A 25270-nucleotide genomic window follows, 5' to 3' on the forward strand; every position below is an offset into this window, starting at 1 on the left:
TCTCCCTCTCTCTCTGTCTCCCTTCTTCTGTCTCTCTGCAGTGCAGTGGCTGCAGTGCCTCTGAATGATCTCATCTTGCAGAGGTTACCACGGCGCCCGGCGGTGGACGACCACTCCGCACGGAGATCTGCAGAGCAGGTGTCTGCCTGCACTGCTGCTGATTGATCACTCACAGACACACTCACTCTCATTCACATGCACACACACACACACACTCATTCACATGCATACACACATACTTACATGCATACATAGAATCTCTCTCGTTCACTCAGTCTCTTACACCTGCACTTATACACTCTTTCTCTCTGTCTCTCTCACACAGACACACACACACTCATACTCCCTCTCTCTCTAACACACACACACTTCTCCCGCTGTCACACTGTTGCCACCCAAAGGTGACAGGAGGTACTGCAAGGTCATCTGACTAGCTTGTCTCTGCTTACCCCGAAGAGAATCTTTGTGGCAACCTTACTCCTGATGTATGATGCGCTGTGTGTGTGTGTTGTGTCGTTGCTACCCCTTGCTCTCTGTTGACTAATTAAAGCCACAGACGGTCTGAATAGTGTTACCATGCGGTGCAGGTAGTCCATGTCCAGGCCTTGCTGTAATTATTAGCAGTCTGAAAGGTTATCCCCCAAATCCTGCCCCTACAAGCCTTCTCCAGCTCTCGAAGAACTCTGTTGCCTGGAGACTACATTTCCACGGAGACGACCAATGACGGGGCATTGATCGGTCCGAGAGTGATTAAGGGTGTATTTTGCAGCACGCATCAATACTGTGACTCAACTGTGCCGACTGTCTTCTTTAGATGGGAGAAAAAAAAATCATTATCACCTGATGTGGGAAACAAATGAGATTGCAGAATACACAATTTTATTTTTAATTATCGTCTTTATAAATGTCTCATTCCACAGACCTCCCCTGTTCATTACACACAGTGTGGAAATACTGACATATTCAGTAGGCTGCATATAGCCAGTAATCTGTGGACAGACGGCCAAAGCTTTTCGTTTCGGCCCACGATAGCCTGCTCCTGCTGCCATTGGGACAGTGCTGGACCCTCCTGCTTGTTCTCTCCACCAGATCAGTTCTACTGGCAGCGACACTAAGTACATTTGGCGGTGGACTGCAGAGTAAAGTACATGTACACTATGTTGAATGGGGATTGTTAACTGTTCCGACCTCCCTTTAAAACATGGCAATACACCCCATTAGAAAATGGCCTTGACATGAGAAACTCATAGATTGTCATTTCATTTAGCACTGGACCATACACATGGTGAGGAAACCTTTCAGCCTTGAACATATTGAACCTGGGCAGCATGTTGGGCCTGTAGCAGAATGACATCAATCCACTGCCCCATCAATGCATTGTTGTCAGTGAAACAGGTGATCATGCCATGATGGAGTGATAACGGAGAGAGAGAATCTGGGTCTTGCATCAAAGATGTCACATGTCTGCGGTGCTAGCAAACTGATGTAGCTGAACAGAAATGGGGAAGCCATGATTGCACAAGGACGAGGGGAATGGTGCGGTGCACTCTTAGGTTGCCACACATCGGCATGTGCTGGGGTTGGTGCGGGGGAGGTGAAGGATGACATCCATTAACATCAGTGTTGCAGAAGCTGCTTGCAACACACACACACACACACACATGCTGCAGCTTACACACACACAACGGATATGAGCTTTATTGACATGTCACGCAACACTACTTCAGCAGGCTCTCACAAAGTCTCAAGTTAAATAATATAATATCTCCAGTACATTGTAGACATACAGGACACATACAGCACAACAGTTAAGAGATTATATCTGTGTTGGAGTGTGGGAAGAACATTTGAGCATGAAAATAGTGTGCGTGCATGCGTGCGTGCGTGCGCGCGTGTGTGTGTGTTATCGTCGGCCTCTGTGGGTAGTGATTCCATCCAGGACTCGTGGGCTGCAGTGGCTGGTGTAGTGCAAAGCTGGGTTAGAGTAGTCAAAGGGCATGCTGAACTGGTCCTGCCGGCACTCAGGTAGCAAACGGGGGATCCTACACACACACACACACACACACACACACACACACACACACACACACAAACATGTATGGAGTTAACAGAGGCTACATCGAGGAGACGTCAAGGAGATGTTTCACTCTCACTTGTGCTATGACTGTCACATGTGAGGCTGTAAAGCCTATCACATGGAACATACATTAGCATTTCATTACTTATAGCAACATGAAATAGCAAAATGCTACTAGGGGCCATTCAGTGTTAGGCTCAGTCAAATAAACACCAGTTCGGCAGGCAAAAGATTTCCTTCTTGGCATTTTAAAGTTGTCCTTTTAGGACATGTCATTTTTGTGTGTGCCTCGGCTATCAGAGAATTCTTTCTCTACACTGCCTCTTAGACGTTCTACCTTGGACCAAAGAGCACCCAAATCAAACTGAAAAGGAATTGAGCACGCCATTCATCTTGAATCTGAAGAGATTTCCTAAGTGTTACATTCACTTGTTTTTGTCACTAACACAGAATATCTCTGTTGTTGTTGTGGTGTATGTGTCTGTGTGTGTGTGTGTGTGTGTGTGTGTGTGTGTGTGTGTGTGTGTGTGTGTGTGTGTGTGTTTGTGGGTGGGGGGGTGTAAACAATCGACTGTCCCCTTTTTTCAGTGTAAGAACATAATCCGAGTAGGACCTCCCATGACCCTGACCCCTTCACGGTATTACACTCACAGATCACATGTGCTCCTGCCCCAGTGATGGAGGAGCACACACATCTACACACACAGGCAGACAGAGATAAAGAAAGAGACAGACACACACACACACACACACACACACACACACACACACACACACACACAAACACACACACAGACACACAGATACACACACACTTTTAACCCTTCCGCTGGTCTTTGGGATTACTCTTCCCTGAGACCCAGTCACATTTTGCTGGTTGTTTACAGATTACACCCGGCGGTGGTGCGCTGTGTAGTGGGATGGAGCCCACGCTGCCACACAGCCCAGAGAGCAGCTGTGCCAGATGGGCCCCGCACTACATGCACCTCCCTACCACTGACCCTGCCTCAGTGTGGGCACATCCAGGAGCACCACTGACAAACACTGACAATACTGACAATCACTGACAACACTGACAATACTCACAAACACTGACAACACTGACAAACACTGACAATACTGACAAACACTGACAACACTGACAAAGAACACTGACAAACACTGACAATACTGACAAACACTGACAAACACTGACAATACTGACGAACACTGACAAACACTGACAATACTGACAAACATGGGGTTTTCATTTAATCGACACGACAGCAGTATTTCACAAGTCAAAGATGCCTTTACATCTGCATGTCCATTGTGCAAGCAAGCACAGACGTGCATTTAATGTCATGTATGGATGTAGCACAATATTGGAGATGGTTCTTCTCACTGCAACATCACTGCACCAGTGCACATTGGAGTGCGTGGATGTATGCATTTTAACATCCTCCTCATAAAAGCTGACAAAACCAGCACTGAGAGGTAAGCATTTCATGATGTGGCCGTGGACGTTGAAATGGCAAAAAATATTCAGCGTTTGGCCAGATTGTGTAGGAGCCTGGCCCCTGACTCAGCGTTTGGCCAGACTGTGTAGGAGCCTGGCCCCTGACTCAGCGTTTGGCCAGATTGTGTAGGAGCCTGGCCCCTGACTCAGCGTTTGGCCAGATTGTGTAGGAGCCTGGCCCCTGACTCAGCGTTTGGCCAGATTGTGTAGGAGCCTGGCCCCTGACTCAGCGTTTGGCCAGATTGTGTAGGAGCCTGGCCCCTGACTCAGCGTTTGGCCAGATTGTGTAGGAGCCTGGCCCCTGACTCATTATGCCTGGCGCCGTGCTCACTGAGAGCTGAACGCTACGCTAACTAAGAGCATGTATGCATGTAAAGGCATAAAGCCTTGAATCGTATAAGGTTGTGGAAAGATTACAAGCGTAGAGAAAAATCTTACTGTGAACTTCATTCGCACAGAGGAACTGCCTGTGCTGGTCTTGAAGGTTTTGCTTTTGAATATTTTCTCTTAACTAGCAGCCAAGAGCGCTCTTGCAATGAATAAGTTTAATTAAAATCTGAACAGAGCTGAATTAAATTTCTCAATCAACCTTGACCCTTGCAGCACTGTAATTTCACATTCATATTAATTATTTAACCTATACTCTTCTGTGGAGAACTTCTAAAATCCTTTCACTACTTTGTTATCAGAACTGCTAACTGACACCTGTGGTCCTCCTGACTTAGTAGCTTAATCACATACTATTATGAATTTATAAATATATCATGACTATTTCATTCCACACCATAAAATCAACCACATACTATTATGAATTTATAAATATATTATGACTATTTAACTCCACATCATCCGCATGTTAAAAACGATATATAGCATGTGGTGTACACTTAAGGTGCAATACACATCACTGTCTTAATGTGTTTACAGCCTAGAGACTGTGCTCTTTATTATGTAAGATTTAGAAGTGTTTTAATGCCAGTCATCACACTAACCCAAACTGATGTACAGCTCTAGTTTCTGTTGTTCTTCTGTATGACACTCTCTCTGAGTCTCTGACTCATGGTAACTTGTGCGCTGAGTCGCTTTAAGTCATGTTCTGACTGGTTTAATCTGGCATGTTTTTGCAAGTTCTTCAGCGGTGTTGGGAGTCCTTCATAGTAACTTCTCACCACTGCCATATGTAGCCTACCAGTCCAGTGTTAAGAAGCCCAGGAAGTATAGAGCACTGCCACAAAACAACATGTACGCCTGAAGAGATATGCTACCAGATTCATAATCAGCTTCTGCATCCTTGCAGGCTTCTAGTGGTTGAGTTCAGCCACCACGCACTTTATTATATCTTCTTTATATTCTATCATGGAATCTTATGCTTTCTCATGCAATTTCCCTTTCACTCAATCATGTGCTCACAGTCATATGCTCTACCTTAATACTGTGTACCTTAATGAAATGCATGTCTATGCTCTACCTTAATACTGTGTACCTGTTACGACCCTGTTGATTGTTCTTGGGGCTCCGCCCCTTTATTCTATGTGTTGCCTGTCTGTCTCCTGCAGGGTGCTGAGTGCAGGGGTGGCGCCTAGTAGTTAATGGGCTGGACTATATAAGAAGGCCGGGTTTCCATGGGGAGAGCTCGGAGAGAGCCGTCGCCGGTCGTGTAGCCCTTGCTGGGAGCTCCCTCCGTCTTCGTCGCGTTGTTTTGTTTTGGTTATTCATTTCCCCTAGACACACTTTGCACGACACTTTACTTTTATACATTATACTGACGTTTTCTATTTATGCAAATAAATTATGTATTTATATTGAACGCTATGGTGTGATCTCCCCCATTTTATGTCAGGTCTGCTTTGAGCCAAGCCATTACCTTAATAATATGCATGTCTAACGCTCTACCTTAATACTGTGTACCTTAATGATATGCATGTCTAACGCTCTACCTTAATACTGTGTACCTTAATAATATGCATGTCTAACGCTCTACCTTAATACTGTGTACCTTAATGATATGCATGTCTAACGCTCTACCTTAATACTGTGTACCTTAATAATATGCATGTCTAACGCTCTACCTTAATACTGTGTACCTTAATGATATGCATGTCTAACGCTCTACCTTAATACTGTGTACCTTAATAATATGCATGTCTAACGCTCTACCTTAATACTGTGTACCTTAATGAAATGCATGTGTAATGCTCCTGTTATGTAGCCCTCCCTCTATTCCTTCATGGTTAAGCGGAGCCGCAGTGTGCAGTGTGGGGTGTGCAGTGTGGGGTGTGTAGTGTGTAGTGTGCAGTGTGGGGTGTGTAGTGTGTAGTGTGTAGTGTGCAGTGTGGGGTGTGTAGTGTGTAGTGTGCAGTGTGCAGTGTGGAGTGTGCAGTGTGGGTCGTGCTGTGTGTAGTGTGCTGTGTGTAGTGTGCAGTGTGGGGTGTGCAGTGTGGGGTGTGTAGTGTGTAGTGTGCAGTGTGTAGTGTGGGGTGTGTAGTGTGCAGTGTGTAGTGTGGGGTGTGCAGTGTGGGTCGTGCTGTGTGTAGTGTGCTGTGTGTAGTGTGCAGTGTGCGGTGTGCAGTGTGGGGTGTGCAGTGTGGGGTGTGTAGTGTGTAGTGTGCAGTGTGTAGTGTGGGGTGTGTAGTGTGCAGTGTGTAGTGTGGGGTGTGCAGTGTGGGTCGTGCTGTGTGTAGTGTGCAGTGTGTAGTGTGGGGTGTGCAGTGTGTAGTGTGGGGTGTGTAGTGTGGGGTGTGCTGTGTGTAGTGTGCGGTGTGTAGTGTGGGGTGTGCAGTGTGTAGTGTGGGGTGTGCAGTGTGTAGTGTGGGGTGTGTAGTGTGCGGTGTGTAGTGTGTAGTGTGGGGTGTGCAGTGTGTAGTGTGTAGTGTGGGGTGTGCAGTGTGTAGTGTGGGGTGTGCAGTGTGGGGTGTGTAGTGTGGGGTGTGCTGTGTGTAGTGTGCGGTGTGTAGTGTGTAGTGTGGGGTGTGCAGTGTGTAGTGCAGGGGTGGGCAAACTGCGGCCCGCGGGCCGAATCCGGCCCGCCAAGCACTTTCATCCGGCCCGCCGAGCATTTCATTTGGTTATCAGGCTGCTCGCTATTTTTTTCCTGCAATAGAGGCGACGTTGGTTAGCTTTACTGCAAACTGCTTTTCACCCCCTTAGATAACGTTTACAATGTCAATGTCAAAACATCATGTTAAATAGAGATAACATCATGTTAAACGAAGTTAACTCTTAGTTATCTCCTTTGCAGCAGATCTAATGTGACATTATGCGATCCATTTAATTGGGAACGCGTCTGCACTCACGAGAGGGAGAGAGAGCCGTAGGTTCCAGCTGGCTTGTCATTGTTGATAATTGATATCTCCTTTTTATAAGAAACTTTTAAAAGGAAATCATGAAGGCAACAGTAGTTCCCACTACTGACCATTTAAAAACTGTGAGTGTAGTAGTGTGCAGTGTGGGGTGTGGGGGTGCTGTTGCTTACTCTCCACTGACGGTCCTCTTGCGTGAGCAGCAGAAGCAGGCCAGGGCGGCCAGCAGCAGCAGCAGGGGGATGCCGATGCCCAGCACCAGGCCCAGGATCAGCGGCTTCTGCTCCTCCATGGACACAGCCTCCGCAGTGCCCGTCCGGTTCACACTATCCCGATCTGGACGACCGAAGGGGGGGGGGTGAGATGAGAGGGGGACAAACAGATGGAGGAAGAGAGAATGGGTGAAAGGGTGAGAATGAATATATAAGATATAACATGAGGAAAAGCAAGAGATTGAAGGAAAGAGAGATGCAAGCCCACACGAGGAATATCGGGCATTCTTCTGACAGTGTGCACAGTAGACCTCAAAAAGAAGGAGGAGGAGGAGGAGGAGGAGGAAGAGAAGCTTTCAAAGCTGGAGCCGCCTGTGTATCTAAGATATCCCAGAGAGTGAAGCAAGCCATTCATCTAAGTAGAGACCTCAGCTGTGCTCCCTCCCCGTCTCCTCTCCTGATAATATCATAAGGCTGTGATTAAACACATTGATAAAGTCTCACAGCCTTGACTGCGGGTGTAAAAGGGTTTTTATCAGCACTGAGACATCAGCGGGTCAACAGGAACAGACAGGCCTTTAAGGAGGCTTTCAGACTGACTGTTAGCTCAGAGCATTTGAAACATCAAACATGGTGCTGGAGTGGGTGATAACAGCAGAACCAAGTGTCACTAAAGAATTCAGCAAAATATTATTTTTCTTACTGATATAAATATGGCGAAACATCGTCAAAATAAATGGCTATATCTTTAATGGCTATATTGATCCATCTATATTACATTATTAAATCCATATTATATATTATATTTTAATAGAAACCAACACACTACACACACTACATACAATTATTTAAAAAAAAAAATATATATCTTTAAGATATATTCATATTTTGGTTTGACCACTGGAGGATGGGAGTCCTCTGAGCCCGAGAGGACGTCATGTCAGAACACTCACCTAACACACAGCACTGCGCCTCCTCCATGTCCGAACACTCACCTAACACACAGGTCTGCGCCTCCTTCATGTCAGGACACTCACCTAACACACAGGTCTGCGCCTCCTCCATGTCAGGACACTCACCTAACACACAGCACTGCGCCTCCTCCATGTCAGGACACTCACCTAACACACAGCACTGCGCCTCCTCCATGTCAGGACACTCACCTAACACACAGGTCTGCGCCTCCTCCATGTCAGGACACTCACCTAACACACAGCACTGCGCCTCCTCCATGTCCGAACACTCACCTAACACACAGGTATGCGCCTCCTTCATGTCAGGACACTCACCTAACACACAGGACTGCGCCTCCTCCATGTCCGAACACTCACCTAACACACAGGTCTGCGCCTCCTTCATGTCAGGACACTCACCTAACACACAGGACTGCGCCTCCTCCATGTCAGAACACTCACCTAACACACAGGTCTGCGCCTCCATGTCGGTGCCGTTGCACACACACCTGTAGCCTCCGTAGGTGTTGGAGCACACCGCCGGGGGCACACACATCGCCTCCTTGGCCTTGCACTCGTCCAAGTCTGAAGGCAGGCACAAGAGAGAGAGTGTGTGATGTGTGTGATGTGTGTGTGTGTGTTTATGCTTGTGTGAGTCAAAGATTGAGCACAACGCCTTAGGGCAGTGCTGTCCAGGCCTGTTTATTACATCCAAGTAGGTACTGCTTTGCTAAAAAGTTTTAAAAAGCCACTTGATCACTGTGAAGTGACCTCAAACGCTTCATCGGCACTCTGAAGGCAGGCGGAGGACAACAGGAGAGAGGGAGAGAGAGAGAGAGAGAGAGAAAGAGAACGAGAGAGAGAGAGAGAGAAAGAGAGAGAGAGAGAGAAAGAGAACGAGAGAGAGAGAGAAAGAGAACAAGAGAGAGAGAGAGAGAGAGAAAGAGAGAGAGAGAGAGAGAGAGATTTGAAAATAAAAACTTTGGATAAAGGATTTAGCACAGGTGTCAAGCCCAGGAGGTCTTCCAGGGCCAGATACATCTAATTAGATTTGAACGTTTCAAATAGTACTTCATACTGTTCATACAAAGCCTGAAGTATTTCAACATCAGATACTGCTGGTGTGAGACTTACTGAACATGTAAACTATGTACATGTATTTATGTATGTATGTGTAGCTGCCAGCTGAGTACTTCTCACCTCCAACGTCCGCCAGAGTGATGTCGTAGTAGCCGCCGACCCGGCTCAGGTAGTCCTGGACATACCAGTGTGGGGTGTCACTGGACATGTTGATGCGGTACTCGTTGGGTCCGCTCAGTGGCGTGGGTTGATGCTGTTTCATGCTGGCGTTGTAGAATTTGTTCTGGAAGCCCATGGATAGGATCCGCTCCAGCTGAGAGGCAACAGCAGCCCTCGTTAGAACCCTCGTTAGAACCCTCACAGAATTAGAACCCTCACTTCATGAGATCCCTCATTTAGAACTTACTGTACTTTACATTGTTAGAATCCTCACATAGCAGTCAATCACAGATTCTCCAGAGCAGTAGATGGTTAGGCATCATTTAGTGTTTAATGGACTCAGATGGAAGAATCGGCTAACCTGAGTAAGGCCCTCCTGCCCTGCCTGTCTTTTGGCCCAGCTCATGGACACATTGAACACATTCCACCCTGAAAAACACAAAACCAGTTGAGCACAGACAGCAAAAAGCAACAAGCGCTGGCATTGTTACAGGCCAAGCAAACAATGCAAAAAACAAAAACAAATCAAAATCAGGATTTACCTGTAGGGTTTGCGGAGTCACCTGTGATGAAGTGCACAAAACATATTTTCAAAGTATCAGGCCACACAATGCAAATCATCACAGAGCAATGCAAGACAGCACAACAGAACACACATGATACACAACACAACACAACACAACACAATACAACACAACACAACAAAACACAGCCGATCCACTATCCAGGCTGTCATGGTTGTGCGTCTGGACAGGCGGCTCCTACTCACCACAGCCGTCTCTCTGGTCACTTCTGCGGTAGCGGCAGGAGCAGCGCACTGAGCCTGGGGTGTTCACACACTCAAACTTGGCATTGGGACAAGTGGCAGGGTCCAGGCATTCATTTATATCTGAGAGTGAACAAGTATCAGTGAGAGTGAGTGTCTGTGTGTGTCTGTGTGTGTGTATGTGTGTGTGTGTGTGTGTGTTTAATTAGCATTACCTGTGCACTCTTGTCCGTTCCCTGTGTACCCAGGCCTACACACACAGGTGTAGTTATAACCGGTGCTGGAGCACTCAGCCATTGGGTGACAGGGGAATGGGAAAGGTGGCAGACAGAAGTCTGTGGGAGCACGACAAAGCATTCAATACAACGCATTACGTCAAAGACACAAAAAAGGGTCCAATATTTTGTGTTTTCACATTACCACACTAAACTAGACATGCTAAACACGCTAAATACCATCTCAGATCTTCACATACATTTCAGATAGGCATATGATAACCTATCCATAGCAAAACATTGTGCATGTAACCCTCAAACAACACTCGTGACCAACGACTTCCTCACAGGCTGGTGGGTAGGTTCTCCCTCACCGTTCTCGAAGCACTTGTAGCCAGGCGCTCCGCTGTTGACGGTGGGCTGGGGGCAGGCAGCGCAGGAGAAGGAGTCGGAGTGGGGGGCACTGGAGCAGTCTACACCAGGGAAACAGGGCTCGCCCTGACACGCGTCTGTGCGGCTCCCACATAGGGGCCCACTGAAGCCTTGCGCGCACAGGCAGCCCACCACCTACAGGGGGCAGTAGAGTAGAGACAGGAAACCATTACTGAGAGATAGATAACGCAGGGTGGTGGACATGATGAGGAATATCACGGGTCAGAACTGGAGATGTCTTGACCGCACTCACTAGATGGAAAGCAAGAGGGGTGTGAGGAGAATTTTGTGTAATATGATGACAAGCGGAATGGATAGTGATCAAGGTCTTCACCTAAAAGATGCACATACTCTCTGCCTTTTACTCTTACACTTAGATAAAATGTATTACATTGTAGGATGGTCGTTGGTATTCACAACCACAGAAATGTGTGTGTGTGTGTGTGTGTGTGTGTGTGTGTGTGTGTGTGTGTTTACCTGGAACTTGCCCTGCAGGTGGTTCTGTGTGACGCTGCTGTACTGGCAGGTGCCTCCGTTGAGGCAGGCACACACCTGCAGCACGGGCACGAGCAGAGAGCTGGACATGTGGTCACTAACCAGCACCGATACAAGCACCGGCTGCACATTCAGGGCCGTCCACACCAGCACACCGTCACCTGTGTCACAGAGAACACACACACACATGTAGATGTACAAACATTTATGTACACACACACACACACACACACACACACACACACACACACACAATTAAGTCTTTTAAACAACCAGAGATCTTTTATTACTTTGATATTATTATACTTACCAACACATTCAATTACTTAATTAAACATTATAAATAATGCAAAATTTAAAGATTTTAATGCAGACCATGTTATGTTGTTTTATCTTTAGGACAATGATATTTAGACAGTGATAAAAAAAAGTTTTCCCTTTCTGTTTCTCAGAAAAGCATTATCAAGAGCCTCAGCTGTCCTGTTGTTAATCCCGAGACACATAGAGGAAACGCAATGAGCAATGCAGAGATTATGAATGTATACTCTGCTTTCGATCTCTACGATGCCACATAATCATGCCTGGATTTACCAAAAAAAGATACACAAATCACAAAAGATGGCTGACCTTTGTTTGAACCTCTTTTGTCCTGTAGCAATGGGAAAGTGTTTTACTGATTTAGCGAAAGCTAGATGGTTTTCATGTACTTAAATCGTCTTTGCTGACCCATAAAGGTTGAACATATTTTCGCTGGGGTTATAGTGACCATTTCCCCTGCTTGACCAGTTGCAGCCACAGGACTGTAGATGACGTTCATCATCATTAGAATGACATGGTGTGGATGAGAAAATGCACAAACAATCTCAAGAGGGTTACCCAACATTTACGGATTTACCTCTCATATCTATCCTAATGTTAAAGGGCCGGCCACAGGGTGGACCTCTCAAACTTGATTAATAAGGTCCTGTTTAGGGCATGGCTGACATACATTTTTCTCTGGTTGTGCACACATATACATGCACTAATTTGATCAATTTAGAACAATTTGCATACGACAGACACTTGGGTACAGAAGAGGGAAGGCAGAGAGGAAGCATCCGTAATCAGAGCAAAGGTGATAGAGGAGGTCAGAACCGGACCTTTCAAGAATCCAAATATGGGGTCTAACCATGGGTTCCTTACTGTGAAACTGACATCTAAGGCAGTCCTGAGGGGCCTAACAAATATACTATCATCAGAGTATTTTCAGAGAAGCTACACTTTATGAGTTCTACTAAAGAAATAATTTAAAAAATATATCAAATAAAAAAAAAAAAAGAATATAAAATTGGAATATAAAACTGGACAAACACAAATTGAGACCCTGGTGAGTGGTTGCCATGGAGACTGACCGCTGCCAATGGTGGCCTGTGGAGGTCGGGGGTGGAGTAGGGAGAAGCTGAAGGGGTCATCGTTAGGGTCCTGAACCCTGACCTGCACTCGCACCGTCTGATTAACCCTACAGCGGATCACTGTAGGCTCTGTGATGATGGGGGGCATGTTCGCTGTCAAAGGAGAAGGAGAAGAGAGAGAAAGACAGAGAGACAATAAGACAGAGAAGGAATGAATGAATTAATGAATGGATGGATGGAAGGACGAATGAATGAAAAAGGGGGAGAGGACATGAGAGGGACGGAGGAGAAATAAATAGAGAGGAGAAAGGCAGGAGGGAGGAGAAGAGAGGAGGAAGCAAAGAGGAAAAAAAGAGGTGAGTAGAAGTCATCAATCACAATCTGTTTGTGTTGTTTCACGGTCATCAGCTTCCGTTGCTAAAGCACTGTGAATGACCGCTGTGGACTGATGTGAATGGGTACATACGTCATGCACGTCTACAGTATGCTTTAGTTCACTTCACATTGCTTTCCCATGGTTGTTTATTAGTCCGCCAGCAGACGTGCTTACCAAGGGTCAGAGAGAGGTTTCTGTATCTCTGCTGGGCCTGCAGGGTCTCCTGGCCCAGGTGTGTGTTACCGGAGGCCAGGCTGTCATGCACACACTCCCGACTGCGTTGACACACCTGCTGCTGGCGCTCCAGGGTGGTCGGGCTCACGGAGAAGAGCTCCTCAGAGGTGGCCGCCACGAACAGCTTTGAGGGGAGGACGAGGGAGGGGAACAGACTCTCAGGGGATGGGGCAGCCCCTTCACACAGAGGAACAGGCACGCACACACACACACACATACACACACACACACACACGCGCGCGCGCACACACACACACACACACACACACACACACACACACACACACACACACACAGATATCAAGTATGTACATGTTCATTGACATATATGTTACTGTGTTACACTCGTTATGCTTGGTATACTATAGTGCTATGTGTGTGTGTGTGTGTGTGTGTGTGTGTGTGTGTGTGTGTGTGTGTGTGTGTGTGTTTTCACCCATTCGTGTACATGTTTTTGTATGTGTGAAAGTTTTTGAATATGTTTATAATGTGTGTGTGTGTGTGTGTGTGTGTCGGCATGAATGTGTATATGGGCACACTCACAGGACATGCCAAACTCATGCAGCTGGCTCTCCGTTGGCTGACTGCCGTCAGGCGAGGGCGTCAGCTCGCCGTTGGACATGAGGAAGTCGTCTGACCGCTGGGAGCTCCAGAGGCCCAGAAGGCCCACGGTGCGGTTGAAGAAGGCCTGCGGCACCTCCGCCATGACGGCCAGTCTCCCAGCGTCCCCCCTCCACACCACCACCTGCAGACCGCCTGCGTACACCACCGCACAGCGGCTCAGTGACGTGCAGCGCACAGCAAAGCGCTCCTCGGCGTGCAACACACCTGCCAGGACACCAGAGGGTGCCAGTGTGATCAGGCCTTAAAGAGTCTTACATATGTATTGATACAAAGGCTGTGGGTGTGTGTATGTTTCTTAGTGTCCACATCATTGCTCACCAACAGAAACAGGAATATTGACATCATTAACCAGGATCTTAAGTCCACCTTCGGTCTCTGCACGCATCCATTCCACCTTTGAGACACAGAGATCCATGATTCAAATTCTATCTCTCAAAAAACAGTCTCTTTTTGCCATTGCCAAAGCATACAAGAAATAGAATTGCAATGTTTTTTTGAAGGATTTAGATTAAAGAGGAAAGTAAAATACAATAAGGGTAACAGTTATTGTGTATGGGGGGGTTTCAAAAAACAGATCTCTTTTTCTCACACACACACACACACACACACACAACACGCACATGCACATGCATACGCACACACACACACACACACACACACACACACACACACACACACAACACACACACACACGCACACACACACACACACAACACACACACACACAACACGCACATGCACATGCATACGCACACACACACACACACACAACACACACACACACACACACACACACACACACACACACACACACACACACACAACACACACACACACACATGCACACACACACACACACACACACACACACACACACACAGCCTGTACCTTCCCTATGCCCTGGTGGAAAGCTGCGAGGCGTGCGAGGGCAGGCACCCTCTGGGCCTCTCCGTGGGTGTGCAGCACGTCTGTCGCCCCCTGCAGGGTGAAGATGTTAGAGCCGGAGCTGGAGGACAGGCGCACCACCACAAATATCCCCAGAGCCTTGAACGTGTACTCGGACCCATCAAACGTGATGAAGTGGAGGCTGCCATAGGCCATGCCTGCACAGGAGAGAGTCACTGCACATTACAGACCTACTGTATGTCAAATATGCTCATATGCATACCCTATATACCACATACACATGCCACATACTAACACATGCACATGTATGCACACTTATTAACATTAATTCTGCAGGATTAAAGAACACGGTTGAGGAGGAACAACAAGATACAGACACACACACACACACACACACACACACACTCTCTCTCACACACACACACACACACACACACACACACACACACACACTCACACTCACACACACACAGAGACACACTCGCTCATCTACAGTATGAACCGCTATGAACAGACACACTCACTCTCACACACACATACTGTACATATATGCAAGCATGCATACACAAACAGGATATTTATACATAATCCCACTATATATTTAGCATCTTCTCACCTATACCAGGCATGGCTTTATTGGCCAGTATGCTGCTGTTGCTGGTGTCGTCATGGTCATCACCTGAGCCCATCCATCCGTAACCTTGACAGCGGTCGAGGGGCCTCTTCCTCAGGTAGAGGTGACAGAGAGACGAGAGCATGCAGCACCACTGGAAGGGCAGCAAGTCTCCATCTAGCAGAGAGACCAGAGGTCATCTGTAGGCCTACATATGACGAGTCTACAGACTGTAAACCTACATGAGCAGAGTAGTCAAAGGAAAACTATGCTACATATATCCACTAGGGGGGAGAATAATACAAAAACTGCTCCTTGTTTGCACTCTTCTCCTCACGGCTGTAAGCCAGGATTTTTCAACCCCCCCCCCCCCCCCCCCCCCCCACATACATACATACATATACATTATAGCATAAATCATGCTTACAATACAGCCTATAGGCCTACGGCTCATTTAGCAAAGTAGCTCATATACCATAGAGGGTATCATGATATTTTTGCCAACAATAAAAAAATATAAATGTGTTCAGTTTATAACATGTTTTATGTTTTTATAACTTAAACCAACACACTTTTGGTGAACTCAATACTTTTGGTGATGTGATGACATCATAAAAGTGTGAAACAATGAATGTAGCCTCTGACTGGTGCTGATTTAGCAATTTTCCATGTTGTGAATATTGAGTTTCAGGAAGATGATCCAGTGCAAGATGAATAGGTTGCTCACACACAATACACCCCCTTCTCACACCAAACTCTTGAGAATGTTCTTGAGAATTGTAATAATCAGTTTCTTGAATCAGCAGAATACATGGAAACCATTATGTGGTTCCCTGTATCATTGCTCAAAATGTTAGCTCATGTATCATCCATATCTATGCCTATTGGCGTCACTATAATCCCATTTTAAAAACCAACTAAAAGCGTCATGATCCTACCTGATCAACAGCTTTACACAGTGCAATGTCATTCTGGGCATGCATTGGCAGACTTAATTGATTTCAGAGACTTCATTCTCTGTATTATATGTCAGTGTACCATGAGTTTGAAGCCGTTATTTTAAGGCAGTGTTTCTCAAAGTGTGGTCCGAGGACCACTGGTGGTCCGCAAGCTATCCCAAGTGGTCCGCGAGCAGATGTGGTAAAATATAATATAGATGAGTTGTTTGCAATATTGAACCAACTTGTATGTAAATCCAAACAGTTCTGCAACACTGCCTATGTAAGCTATGCCATCAGTTTAAATCATAAATTAAGGTGGTTCAGTGAGTAGGCCTATTGTGTAGGCTAATATACTGTTGAAGTAGGTCTAATCTTTTTTTTTTAGCTAGGTGGTCCGTGCGTTTCTTTTTTATTGATTAAGTGGTCCTTCGTCTGAAAAAGTTTGAGAAACACTGTTTTAAGGTAATAGAACTGTCACTGCGCACTTGCTAATGTTGTACCAATGTTGTTGGCTCTGTTGCCATAATATTCCTACATCACTGCAGACTCACCAAACTCTGCTTGTGCTGTCCTGTTGACTCAGTACCTAAGTGGATGTGAATGACAACCTGCTACTTGCTTCATTACAATATGCATATGTTACAGGCTCAACCTGCTAATAAGTCTCTCTCACTTCACCCTCGCCAGCTCTGCTTGTGCTGTTTTGCTGACTTATTCACTGTAGGGGACCCCTCTGCTTTTGGTTATAATGTCAGAATGTGTACATGATAGACTCACTCCGCTAATGACTTACTCTACTAGAGGCAAACCCCTATACACTTTGCTAAAGATTCTTGGTGATGTTTTTTTAACTATGGTAGAACTTTACAAAAACTTCATCTAAGTTCTCTCAAAACATAAATGGAACAATGAGACCACAACTAGGTCTCCTGAACTACAATCTATGAGAATTACCATCTAAGAATTACCATCTATGAGAATTACCATCTATGAGAATTACCATCTAAGAATTACCATCTATGAGAATTATTATCTATGAGAATTACCATCTAAGAGAACTACCATCTATGAGAACTACCATCTATGAGAATTACCATCTAAGAGAACTACCATCTATGAGAATTACCATCTATGATAACTACCATGTATGAGAATTACCATGTATGAGAATTACCATCTATCTATGAGAATTACACTGTAAAATTGTCTTACAGGAAAGTTGAAATCCACAAAAGGATCCACAAAACTTGCCATGTGCATGGCATTAGGTTCCAAATGTATAAAAAAATAGATAAATGGAATCAGCTATTAGATCTATTTTAGCCTCTCTAAATGTTTCAGTGATCTGTTCATTCAAAAATGCTTATCATCTGATTCAATATGGTTTTTGAGCTGCTGTTGTCACATCAACAATGCTCTCCCACACACTCCAGAAATCAAGGAATTATAGTTGCTTCATCTCAAAAAAAACTTTGTTTACATCTGTTACACAATTAATATAAGCTGACTGTTTAAAGTGTTACCTATATGCTGCTGTGTCTTGTGGGTGCTGAAGTAGCGCTCGCTGTATCCAGCCAGCAGGGGGCCCTGTGGTTCATAGACGCAGCGTTTCCCTGCGCCGTGCTTGTTGAACAGGATGGACTGAAACACCTGACCACCAGCGCCACCCCAGCGCAGCCCTCTCATCTCCCTGAGCGCCTCCTGGGTGTGGGGAAGAGTCTCCGGTCCGAACGCCAGGTCCTCCAGTGCCTGGGTGCGGGTGCAAGGGCATGGCGCCACACCCAACGCCCACTCCACCGGCTCGGGTTCACTCAACGCCCACATCTGGCACTTGCGGCGCGGGTCGTCCGTGGTTCCGGTGGGCCCGGTCAGGTCGTACACCAGCTGGCCCAAGTGGCCCGTGTTCCCAGGCACGTCCTGGGGTCGGTAGCGGCCGCCAGGTCCAAACAGATTGTCGGGGGGGAGGGTGGTTTCATTGTGGAAGTGGCCAGCTCCATCCGTGTAGCCAATCAGGGCGTTGTGGTGTATCCTCTGGCCTGGACCCCACAGCATGTCTCCAAAGCGAAGCAGGCCAAAAGAGCGCTTTCCGTCAGTAGTGAGAATACACTGGAATGTATTGGTCTATGGACACAGACACTCATTAACCAGGCCAAGAACATCAGAATATGCTTAAATTTTTGTTAGCAGCGCAGTTGTAACATGGGCTTTTTCCTTGTTGCTTTATTACTTTGTAAAATGCTTAGATAAATCACACATTAATCTATTGTTCTCATGTTCAATAACCACCAAAAATGATCACACGTGTTTAATGCATTTAATATTTCATGTAGGATTTGTCTGACTTTTTTTATTTTATTTTATTTGACTGATCGAGTTAACCTAGGCTACATCTACACTACAGCATATTTGTTTGAATCCAAAACACTATTGTCACGTTCCGACCTACTGTCTACATTACACTATCGTATCTGAACTCCCAAAACGGGACGATTGGATCCGCCGGCGACCCTGTAGGCCTATTTGTTTTAAGCCGGAGCCATTGTGTGTGAGTGGTGGTAATAATGGTAATGGTGATATGGATGCACAACACAACTTTCAAACTGAAACAGTCTTTGTGGACACGGAACAGATTTGTTTCTTAAATCCATAATTAAAACAAATATGCCGTAGTGTAGACGTAGCCTTACGCTCGCGCACACACTCACACACACACACACACACAGTTTCATATGTGTAAGTCCTATGCTGAAGTAGGACAAAGACCAGGTCAAACAGCACCACACCCTAGCCACTATCCTCACCTTACTTCTCAGCATATGTGAAAGAATGGGAAGGCATAATAAAGCAGGTAGTGTTACAGTGATATTTCAGGGTAAATAAGGATTATCTCTCTTTAGCCAGATCCTGTTTACCAGCTGTGTGAACAGCCACAAGAAACTGGTAGCCATTGATGGTATGTAGATAACGTGTGGTTTAGATTTTGGAACATGTGAGTTGCACACTGGTATTAGATTAAAAGTCATGTCGTTCTGAGAGAAAAGGAAGTATTTTAAAATGTCACGATGCAAATAGAACCGAGATGTTGAATAAGTCCCTCCCTATTATCATTTACCAACTGAATACATTCTGTGTATGCTGATCTTCTTGGTCAGTTCCTGTTTTCTTTAAGCACGCTGTAGTCCTCTCTCTCTTAAAGCAAGGTATTCTGGGTAATTACCGGCCTATATAAAAATGTTCCTTTTGGGTTCTAGAAAAAGTTATTTTTACTAAACTTTCCTCTTGAGGACAACATTTATGACAATCGAGGATCTTTGGTTTTATTGTTGTGTCATTGTATGTTACAGTAAAAAAAAGCAGAGGCGCACTCAAGGGCTTGATACTAATACCAATTTGTATTGAGAGCCGAGGTTTTTACAACAAGTCTACAGACAAAAAACTGGGAAACAAACGTTTCGGGCGTTTGAAGCGTGTTTTTATTTTTCTATTAGTTTTTCCTACGTATTGTTTGTTACATGGACATGTGATTAAATAGACCACATTGCTAGTAGATTAAGTAGTGAACTGTTTGATTGCATAACTTTTTCCTGTAGTAGAACACACAAATGTAGTGGTCTTACCGGACCTGTTCTGGCAAGCAGCTGTAATTGTCACCTGTAGTAGAACACACAAATGTAGTGGTCTTACCCGACCTGTTCTGGCAAGCAGCTGTAATTGTCTGCTCTGACCAAAAAATCCCTTATATTTCTGGCCCTGTAATGAGCGAATAAAGGTGGGTTAGGGAAGAGGGCACGCATCATTGAACACAATAGCGCTATTAGATGGAAGGATGAAAAATCCCCTGTCGCACGACATTTCAATGAAGCAGGCCATCCTATCTCATCCCTCGCATTTACTGTCATTGAACATGTTAAACCTGTACGTAGATGTTTACCCTGAAAACTCTCCATCATTTAGGGATGAATGAAGAACTGGTTCTGTCATGTTTTTTGTGATGCGATAAGCACTTATGTGGATCTTGTATTATTGTGTATACTCCTGTCTTGAATCCAGATATGTATACATTATGTCTGTATATACAGAATATATATTAAATATATTAAAAACATATGTTTTTAATGTTAATTGCACATATGGTTGTTTTTTGGTTTTGGTGTAGTTTATACATACATTATAATTTGTCTTTTGTGTTGACATTAAGTATTACGGTAATTGACACGTCACGTCTATAAAAAACCTGAACGCCCTGTGATGCATTTCATAATGGAGACATTGATAATGGGCTAAGCCCGAAACGTTTGTTTCCCAGTTTTTTGTCTGTAGACTTGTAAAAACCTTGGCTCTCAATACAAATTTGTATTAGTATCAAGCCCTTGAGTGCGCCTCTGTTTTTTTTTCTACTGTAACACTCAACCTTTAGAGTTCACGCACCAGGCAAGACATTACAAACTTAAGGCGCAGACGCCGATTCTCCATTGTGTCATTGTATGCAAATACTGCCTGTTTATGTGTGTGTGTGTTTGTGAGTTTGGTGTGTTTTCCTTTTCTCTTTCTCTTCTATTATAAAGCACTTTGGTTTTCAATGTGTTATATAAATCACATGTACTTACTCACTTACTTACTATGTACTGTATATCAGAGATGACAAAGGTGGCTGTCATGGGCCAATCAACCCACCCAGGAAAACTTCAAACCTGATAACTCACCACATTCCAATAAAACAATTGTCAAACAGCTGGCCTAGCAGGCCATCTAATGGCATATCAACTATCAAAAAGCCACTAACCCTACCCTCCAACAAATAAACAATAAACCAGCATGGTCAACAATAAATTACAATCAACCAGCTGATTGACTAATGAGCCTATTAGCCATTTGGGCAACAATCCCATAGTCTTGCTCTTGTTTGCGCCTGAATCTAGTCAGGATGTATGTCCCAGACTTGGACACAGTATGGGAAAGAGCCGTAGTCTGACCTCAGAGAGGTTGACCTTCTGGTAGGACACTGGCAGCACATGGTCCCATGTGACTTTGAGGATCCAGGCAGGTGTGTAGGGAGGGTTCCCCCGCTGAGACTCCAACTGGCTGACGTGCTCTGCTGTGTGGTTGAACACTATCTGGGCGTAAATATCTGAGTGGTTCATCTTATGATACTCCTGAGAGAGGAGAGGACAGACAGAAAGAAAGATAAACAGACAGACAGAATTAATGAAGAATGGGTGTACAGGTTTTGGAAAAAGGAAAGAAAGTTGAAGTTGATATCCTTCTCACAGCCAGATAGAGTCTGTCATACTACCCCCTGCATCTGTACACTTATGGGCAGGGTTTAAACATTCCATAGTGAACACTGTACAAGTTTGTACATGAGTGAATGTTTCTTAGGAAAGCAACTTCTTCTCCCAAATCTCAAATCTCCCAAAGTTTTTTCTTTTGTTTTTTTTTTTAAACAAATGCTTCATCTTTCATTGCACTTGTTGGCACTTCAACATGACTTTTGGCTGTCTCCATGTTTACCTGGTACAGGAGCTTCCCTTCTCCCAGCGTAAGGTCAGCGTCATCCCAGAACACTGCCAACATGGCCACACCCTTATTTCCACGGAAACCCAGGGAAGAGGGAGCGGGATACAGAAACTGTTCGTTCTCTGTGACTGACTGCAGCTGGACGAGGCCATTGTCCGAAAACTGTACAAATATTAAAACACAAAACTATAGACTGAAGATAAATATGAACTTAAAAATTAGACTGAACATACTGTATGTTCATTAATTACCATTATTTGTAACATTTTTCATTTGAAGATCACTAATTTCCAAAAAATCCTAAGTCATCATAATCTTTCTATTATAGTTAGGTCTGACAAACACATGCTTCATTTTTACAGTATAAGTGGTCAGGGTCCTGCAAGTTAATCAGGGTCCCCTCTCCGTCTCCCCTTGAGTCCAGCTAACGACAGGTATACAGTTATAGCAACAGTGACTCATAGCCGACATTAAGAAGATGAAACCGAATTACCCTTCAGGGCATGAGAAAAAAAAGAAAAAACTTCACAAGAATGAACAGCGGGAACAGCAGTCAAATAAAGCTGGCCTAACAGGGAGGTGAATCCCCTGATCTGTCTGCGGCTTGCTTGCCAGCCTTTTCCAGTAAGAGTACTTTTATATTGTGAAATATAACCACATATTCTGTTTTTTGAATGTGGATGAAAAAAGAACCGCATCTTGGCAAGTAGCCAGACTCAGGTGAAGAACAGTCAGCCTCAGTCAGTACTAGCAGCCCACAACTTAAAGCTGTGAAGGTGATTCACACACAATTATGTTTATTTCCCCTAGCCCTTTATGGGTCAAAAAAATATATTTGGTAATTTCCGTAGACATCCGAAATGGGGTGGGATGATTGTACTGAGAGCACTGGGGTGTCAGGTGTGACTTTAAAAAAAAAATGCTTACATTTTGGCCAAAAGAGATCAGGATTTTGCTTTGGGCCCCATGGAGGTCTGAATCAGCACCGTAAGTGGCCAAACTAAGTGTCCACAGTGTCCATGGCAGCCCGGGATCCTTACACCTTGCTGGATACTCACATAGAGGCGGTCATACAGTTTGCCCATAAAGGGAAAGCCCATAGGTGGACTGATGTAGGGAGAGTTTCCATCGGCTGTAGTGATGGAGACACCAGTATCTCCCACCTCCTCTCCAAAAGGGTACAGATCACTCTCTGCAGAGAGAAGGGCACATCTTCAATACATTGAACAACAGACACACATCAACGTAAGTATCTGGTGAAATTGCATGGCTAGATTGTATAATCTGTGTTTTGGCTATTTGCTTTTTTAAAAATAGGGACACATAGTAAACCATATGCACACATACAGACAACACTCTCATACTGAGATATCAACACACACACACACACACAAACACAAATATATATATAGAGAGAAAGAGAGAGTTGGCAGTTGTGTTGATTGTGTCCCCCACCCTTTCGTGCCAACTGTTGACAAACAGTACTGTTAGAGTGGCAGATGCAGGTGAAAGAGCCAGGGGAGTTGGCACAGGCGGTGTGCCCAGGACAGGCTACCAGGCTCAGGCACTCATCCACATCAGCACATCCTCTGTGCCCACGTCCATCCCACTCTGTTGTGGTCCAACCTCGGCCACAAACACACCGGAAACTGCCCACAGAGTTCTGGCACATCGCCTGAGGGTGGCACCCTCCTCTGTTGTGTTGACACTCGTCAAGGTCGACACACAGCGACCCGACCGAGAGGAACCCTGACGGGCACTGGCAGAGGTACGAGCCCGGGGTGTTCAGGCAGCCGGCCGGAGGGTGACACGGGGTGACGCGTGTGGAACACTCGTCCACGTCCTGGCACCAGGTGCCATTGCCCACGTAGCCCGGCGGACAGTGGCACGAGAACGACCCCAGCCAATTCCAGCAGCGCGCCAACTCGTGGCACGCACCACGCCCATGGCACTCATCCGTGTCGACGCACGCGCTGCCTTCCTCGTGGAACCCTTGCGGGCACGCGCAGCGGAACGTTCCAGGCTCATTGAAGCACAGCTGGTCGGGGCGACACGTGTTGTTCGCCAGGCACTCATCGATGTCTGTGCAGTTCGGCCCATTGGGTTGGTAACCAAACGTGCAGGGGCACAGGAACGACCCGATAGTGTTGACGCAATCAGCGTGGTCCACACAGGGGCTCTTGTCCACGTCACTGCACTCATCCACATCCACACAGTGCGTTCCATTAAGAATGAACCCTGCGTCACAGGGACACTCATAGGTGCCTGGTAGGTTGACACATGTGGCATTGGGCTGGCAGGGAGTGGCGTTTCCGGAAGACTCTGAGCACTCATCGACATCCACACATTCGGTTTCGTTACTCCAGAAGCCCTCGTCACACTCACAATAGAAGGAGCCGAGGCTGTTGAGACAAGTGCCGTTGGCGCATAGCTGACCGGTGAGACACTCATCTATGTCCGCACAATCTTGACCGTTGAGGGTGAAGCCCGGGTCGCAGGTGCAATTGAAGCCACCCACCGTGTTGGCACAGGTGCTGTGATCCTGGCACGCGTTGTCTTTGAGGCATTCATCCACATCCTCACAACCAGTGCCGTTACCCACATAACCCTCCCAGCAGTCGCAGAAAAACGACCCCGGTACATTGTGGCACTCGGAAACATTTGGGCACGCCGCCAAGCCAGATGAGCACTCGTCAACGTCCTTGCAGAGTGAGCCATTGGCCCGGAAGCCGTTGTCACATGGACACTGGTAGGCCCCGCCGATGTTGAGGCAGGTGCTGTTGTCAGGACAGGTGGCGTTCCCCGTCGCACATTCGTCGATGTCCACGCAGTGCGTTCCGGTGTCGTTGTAGCCCTCCCAGCAGTGGCAGTGGAATGACCCCGGCCTGTTGAAGCAGGAAGAGAACTCCGGGCACGGCCACTCCTCTCCGGTCACTTTGGCGCACTCGTCCACATCCCAGCAGTCCATTCCAGTCCCCGCGAAGCCATCCGCGCACCTGCAGTAGTCGGAGCTCCGCGCGTTCACACACTCGGCGTTTGCGTGGCACACCGCGCTGGCATTCAGGCAATCTTCTGTGCTCACACAGGTGCCCGAGTCATAGACCAACCCCAGGATGCACGTGCAGGTGTATGCACCAGGTGTGTTGTGACAGGTCATGTTTTGCTCACAGGCAGAGGGCAGCAGACACTCGTCCACATCGTCACAGGTACGCCCGTCACCAGAGTACCCGCCTTGGCACACGCAGCTGTAAGACCCCTCAGTGTTCTGGCATTGGGCAAGATGGCTACAGTTGTGCGGGAGGGTGGCATTGTGGGCGCATTCGTCCACATCCTGGCACTCAATGCCGTCCCCGGTCATGCCAAGCGGGCAGGTGCACTGGAAGGATCCTGGCGTGTTTGTGCAGCTGCCATCAGGGTGGCATCCTCCATTTTGAGAAGGGCACTCATCAATGTCTAGAAGTCATCCAAAAGGGGAGAGTGTC

The 25270-nt window shown here is 46.2% G+C and overlaps 1 protein-coding gene across 6 annotated transcripts in view; it reads right to left on the minus strand.

Moving 5' to 3' along the window:
• Positions 1-913: 913 nt before the first annotated feature.
• The window catches only part of si:ch73-105b23.6 (fibrillin-2), a 29677-nt gene continuing 5320 nt past the window's right edge, over positions 914-25270 (minus strand). For 3 of the 6 annotated variants that reach the window (XM_042066169.1, XM_042066171.1, XM_042066170.1), the window contains 21 exons: positions 23244-25241; positions 22847-22980; positions 21783-21950; positions 21245-21424; positions 17795-18392; positions 15334-15507; positions 14700-14914; positions 14130-14205; positions 13731-14015; positions 13128-13364; positions 12578-12730; positions 11169-11347; positions 10634-10826; positions 10260-10379; positions 10048-10167; positions 9821-9841; positions 9640-9707; positions 9240-9432; positions 8502-8624; positions 7048-7210; positions 914-2042 (listed from right to left, as the gene is read on the minus strand). In XM_042066169.1, coding sequence (XP_041922103.1) covers positions 1904-2042; positions 7048-7210; positions 8502-8624; positions 9240-9432; positions 9640-9707; positions 9821-9841; positions 10048-10167; positions 10260-10379; positions 10634-10826; positions 11169-11347; positions 12578-12730; positions 13128-13364; positions 13731-14015; positions 14130-14205; positions 14700-14914; positions 15334-15507; positions 17795-18392; positions 21245-21424; positions 21783-21950; positions 22847-22980; positions 23244-25241 — 5537 coding nt within the window. In that variant the 3' untranslated portion in view covers positions 914-1903. The remainder of the gene's footprint in view (positions 2043-7047; positions 7211-8501; positions 8625-9239; positions 9433-9639; positions 9708-9820; positions 9842-10047; positions 10168-10259; positions 10380-10633; positions 10827-11168; positions 11348-12577; positions 12731-13127; positions 13365-13730; positions 14016-14129; positions 14206-14699; positions 14915-15333; positions 15508-17794; positions 18393-21244; positions 21425-21782; positions 21951-22846; positions 22981-23243; positions 25242-25270) is intronic. The other 3 variants (XM_042066173.1, XM_042066172.1, XM_042066174.1) reach the window with 3 other exon arrangements.

Source organism: Alosa sapidissima, chromosome 16 (assembly GCF_018492685.1).
Source record: "Alosa sapidissima isolate fAloSap1 chromosome 16, fAloSap1.pri, whole genome shotgun sequence".
Lineage (NCBI taxonomy): Eukaryota > Metazoa > Chordata > Actinopteri > Clupeiformes > Clupeidae > Alosa > Alosa sapidissima.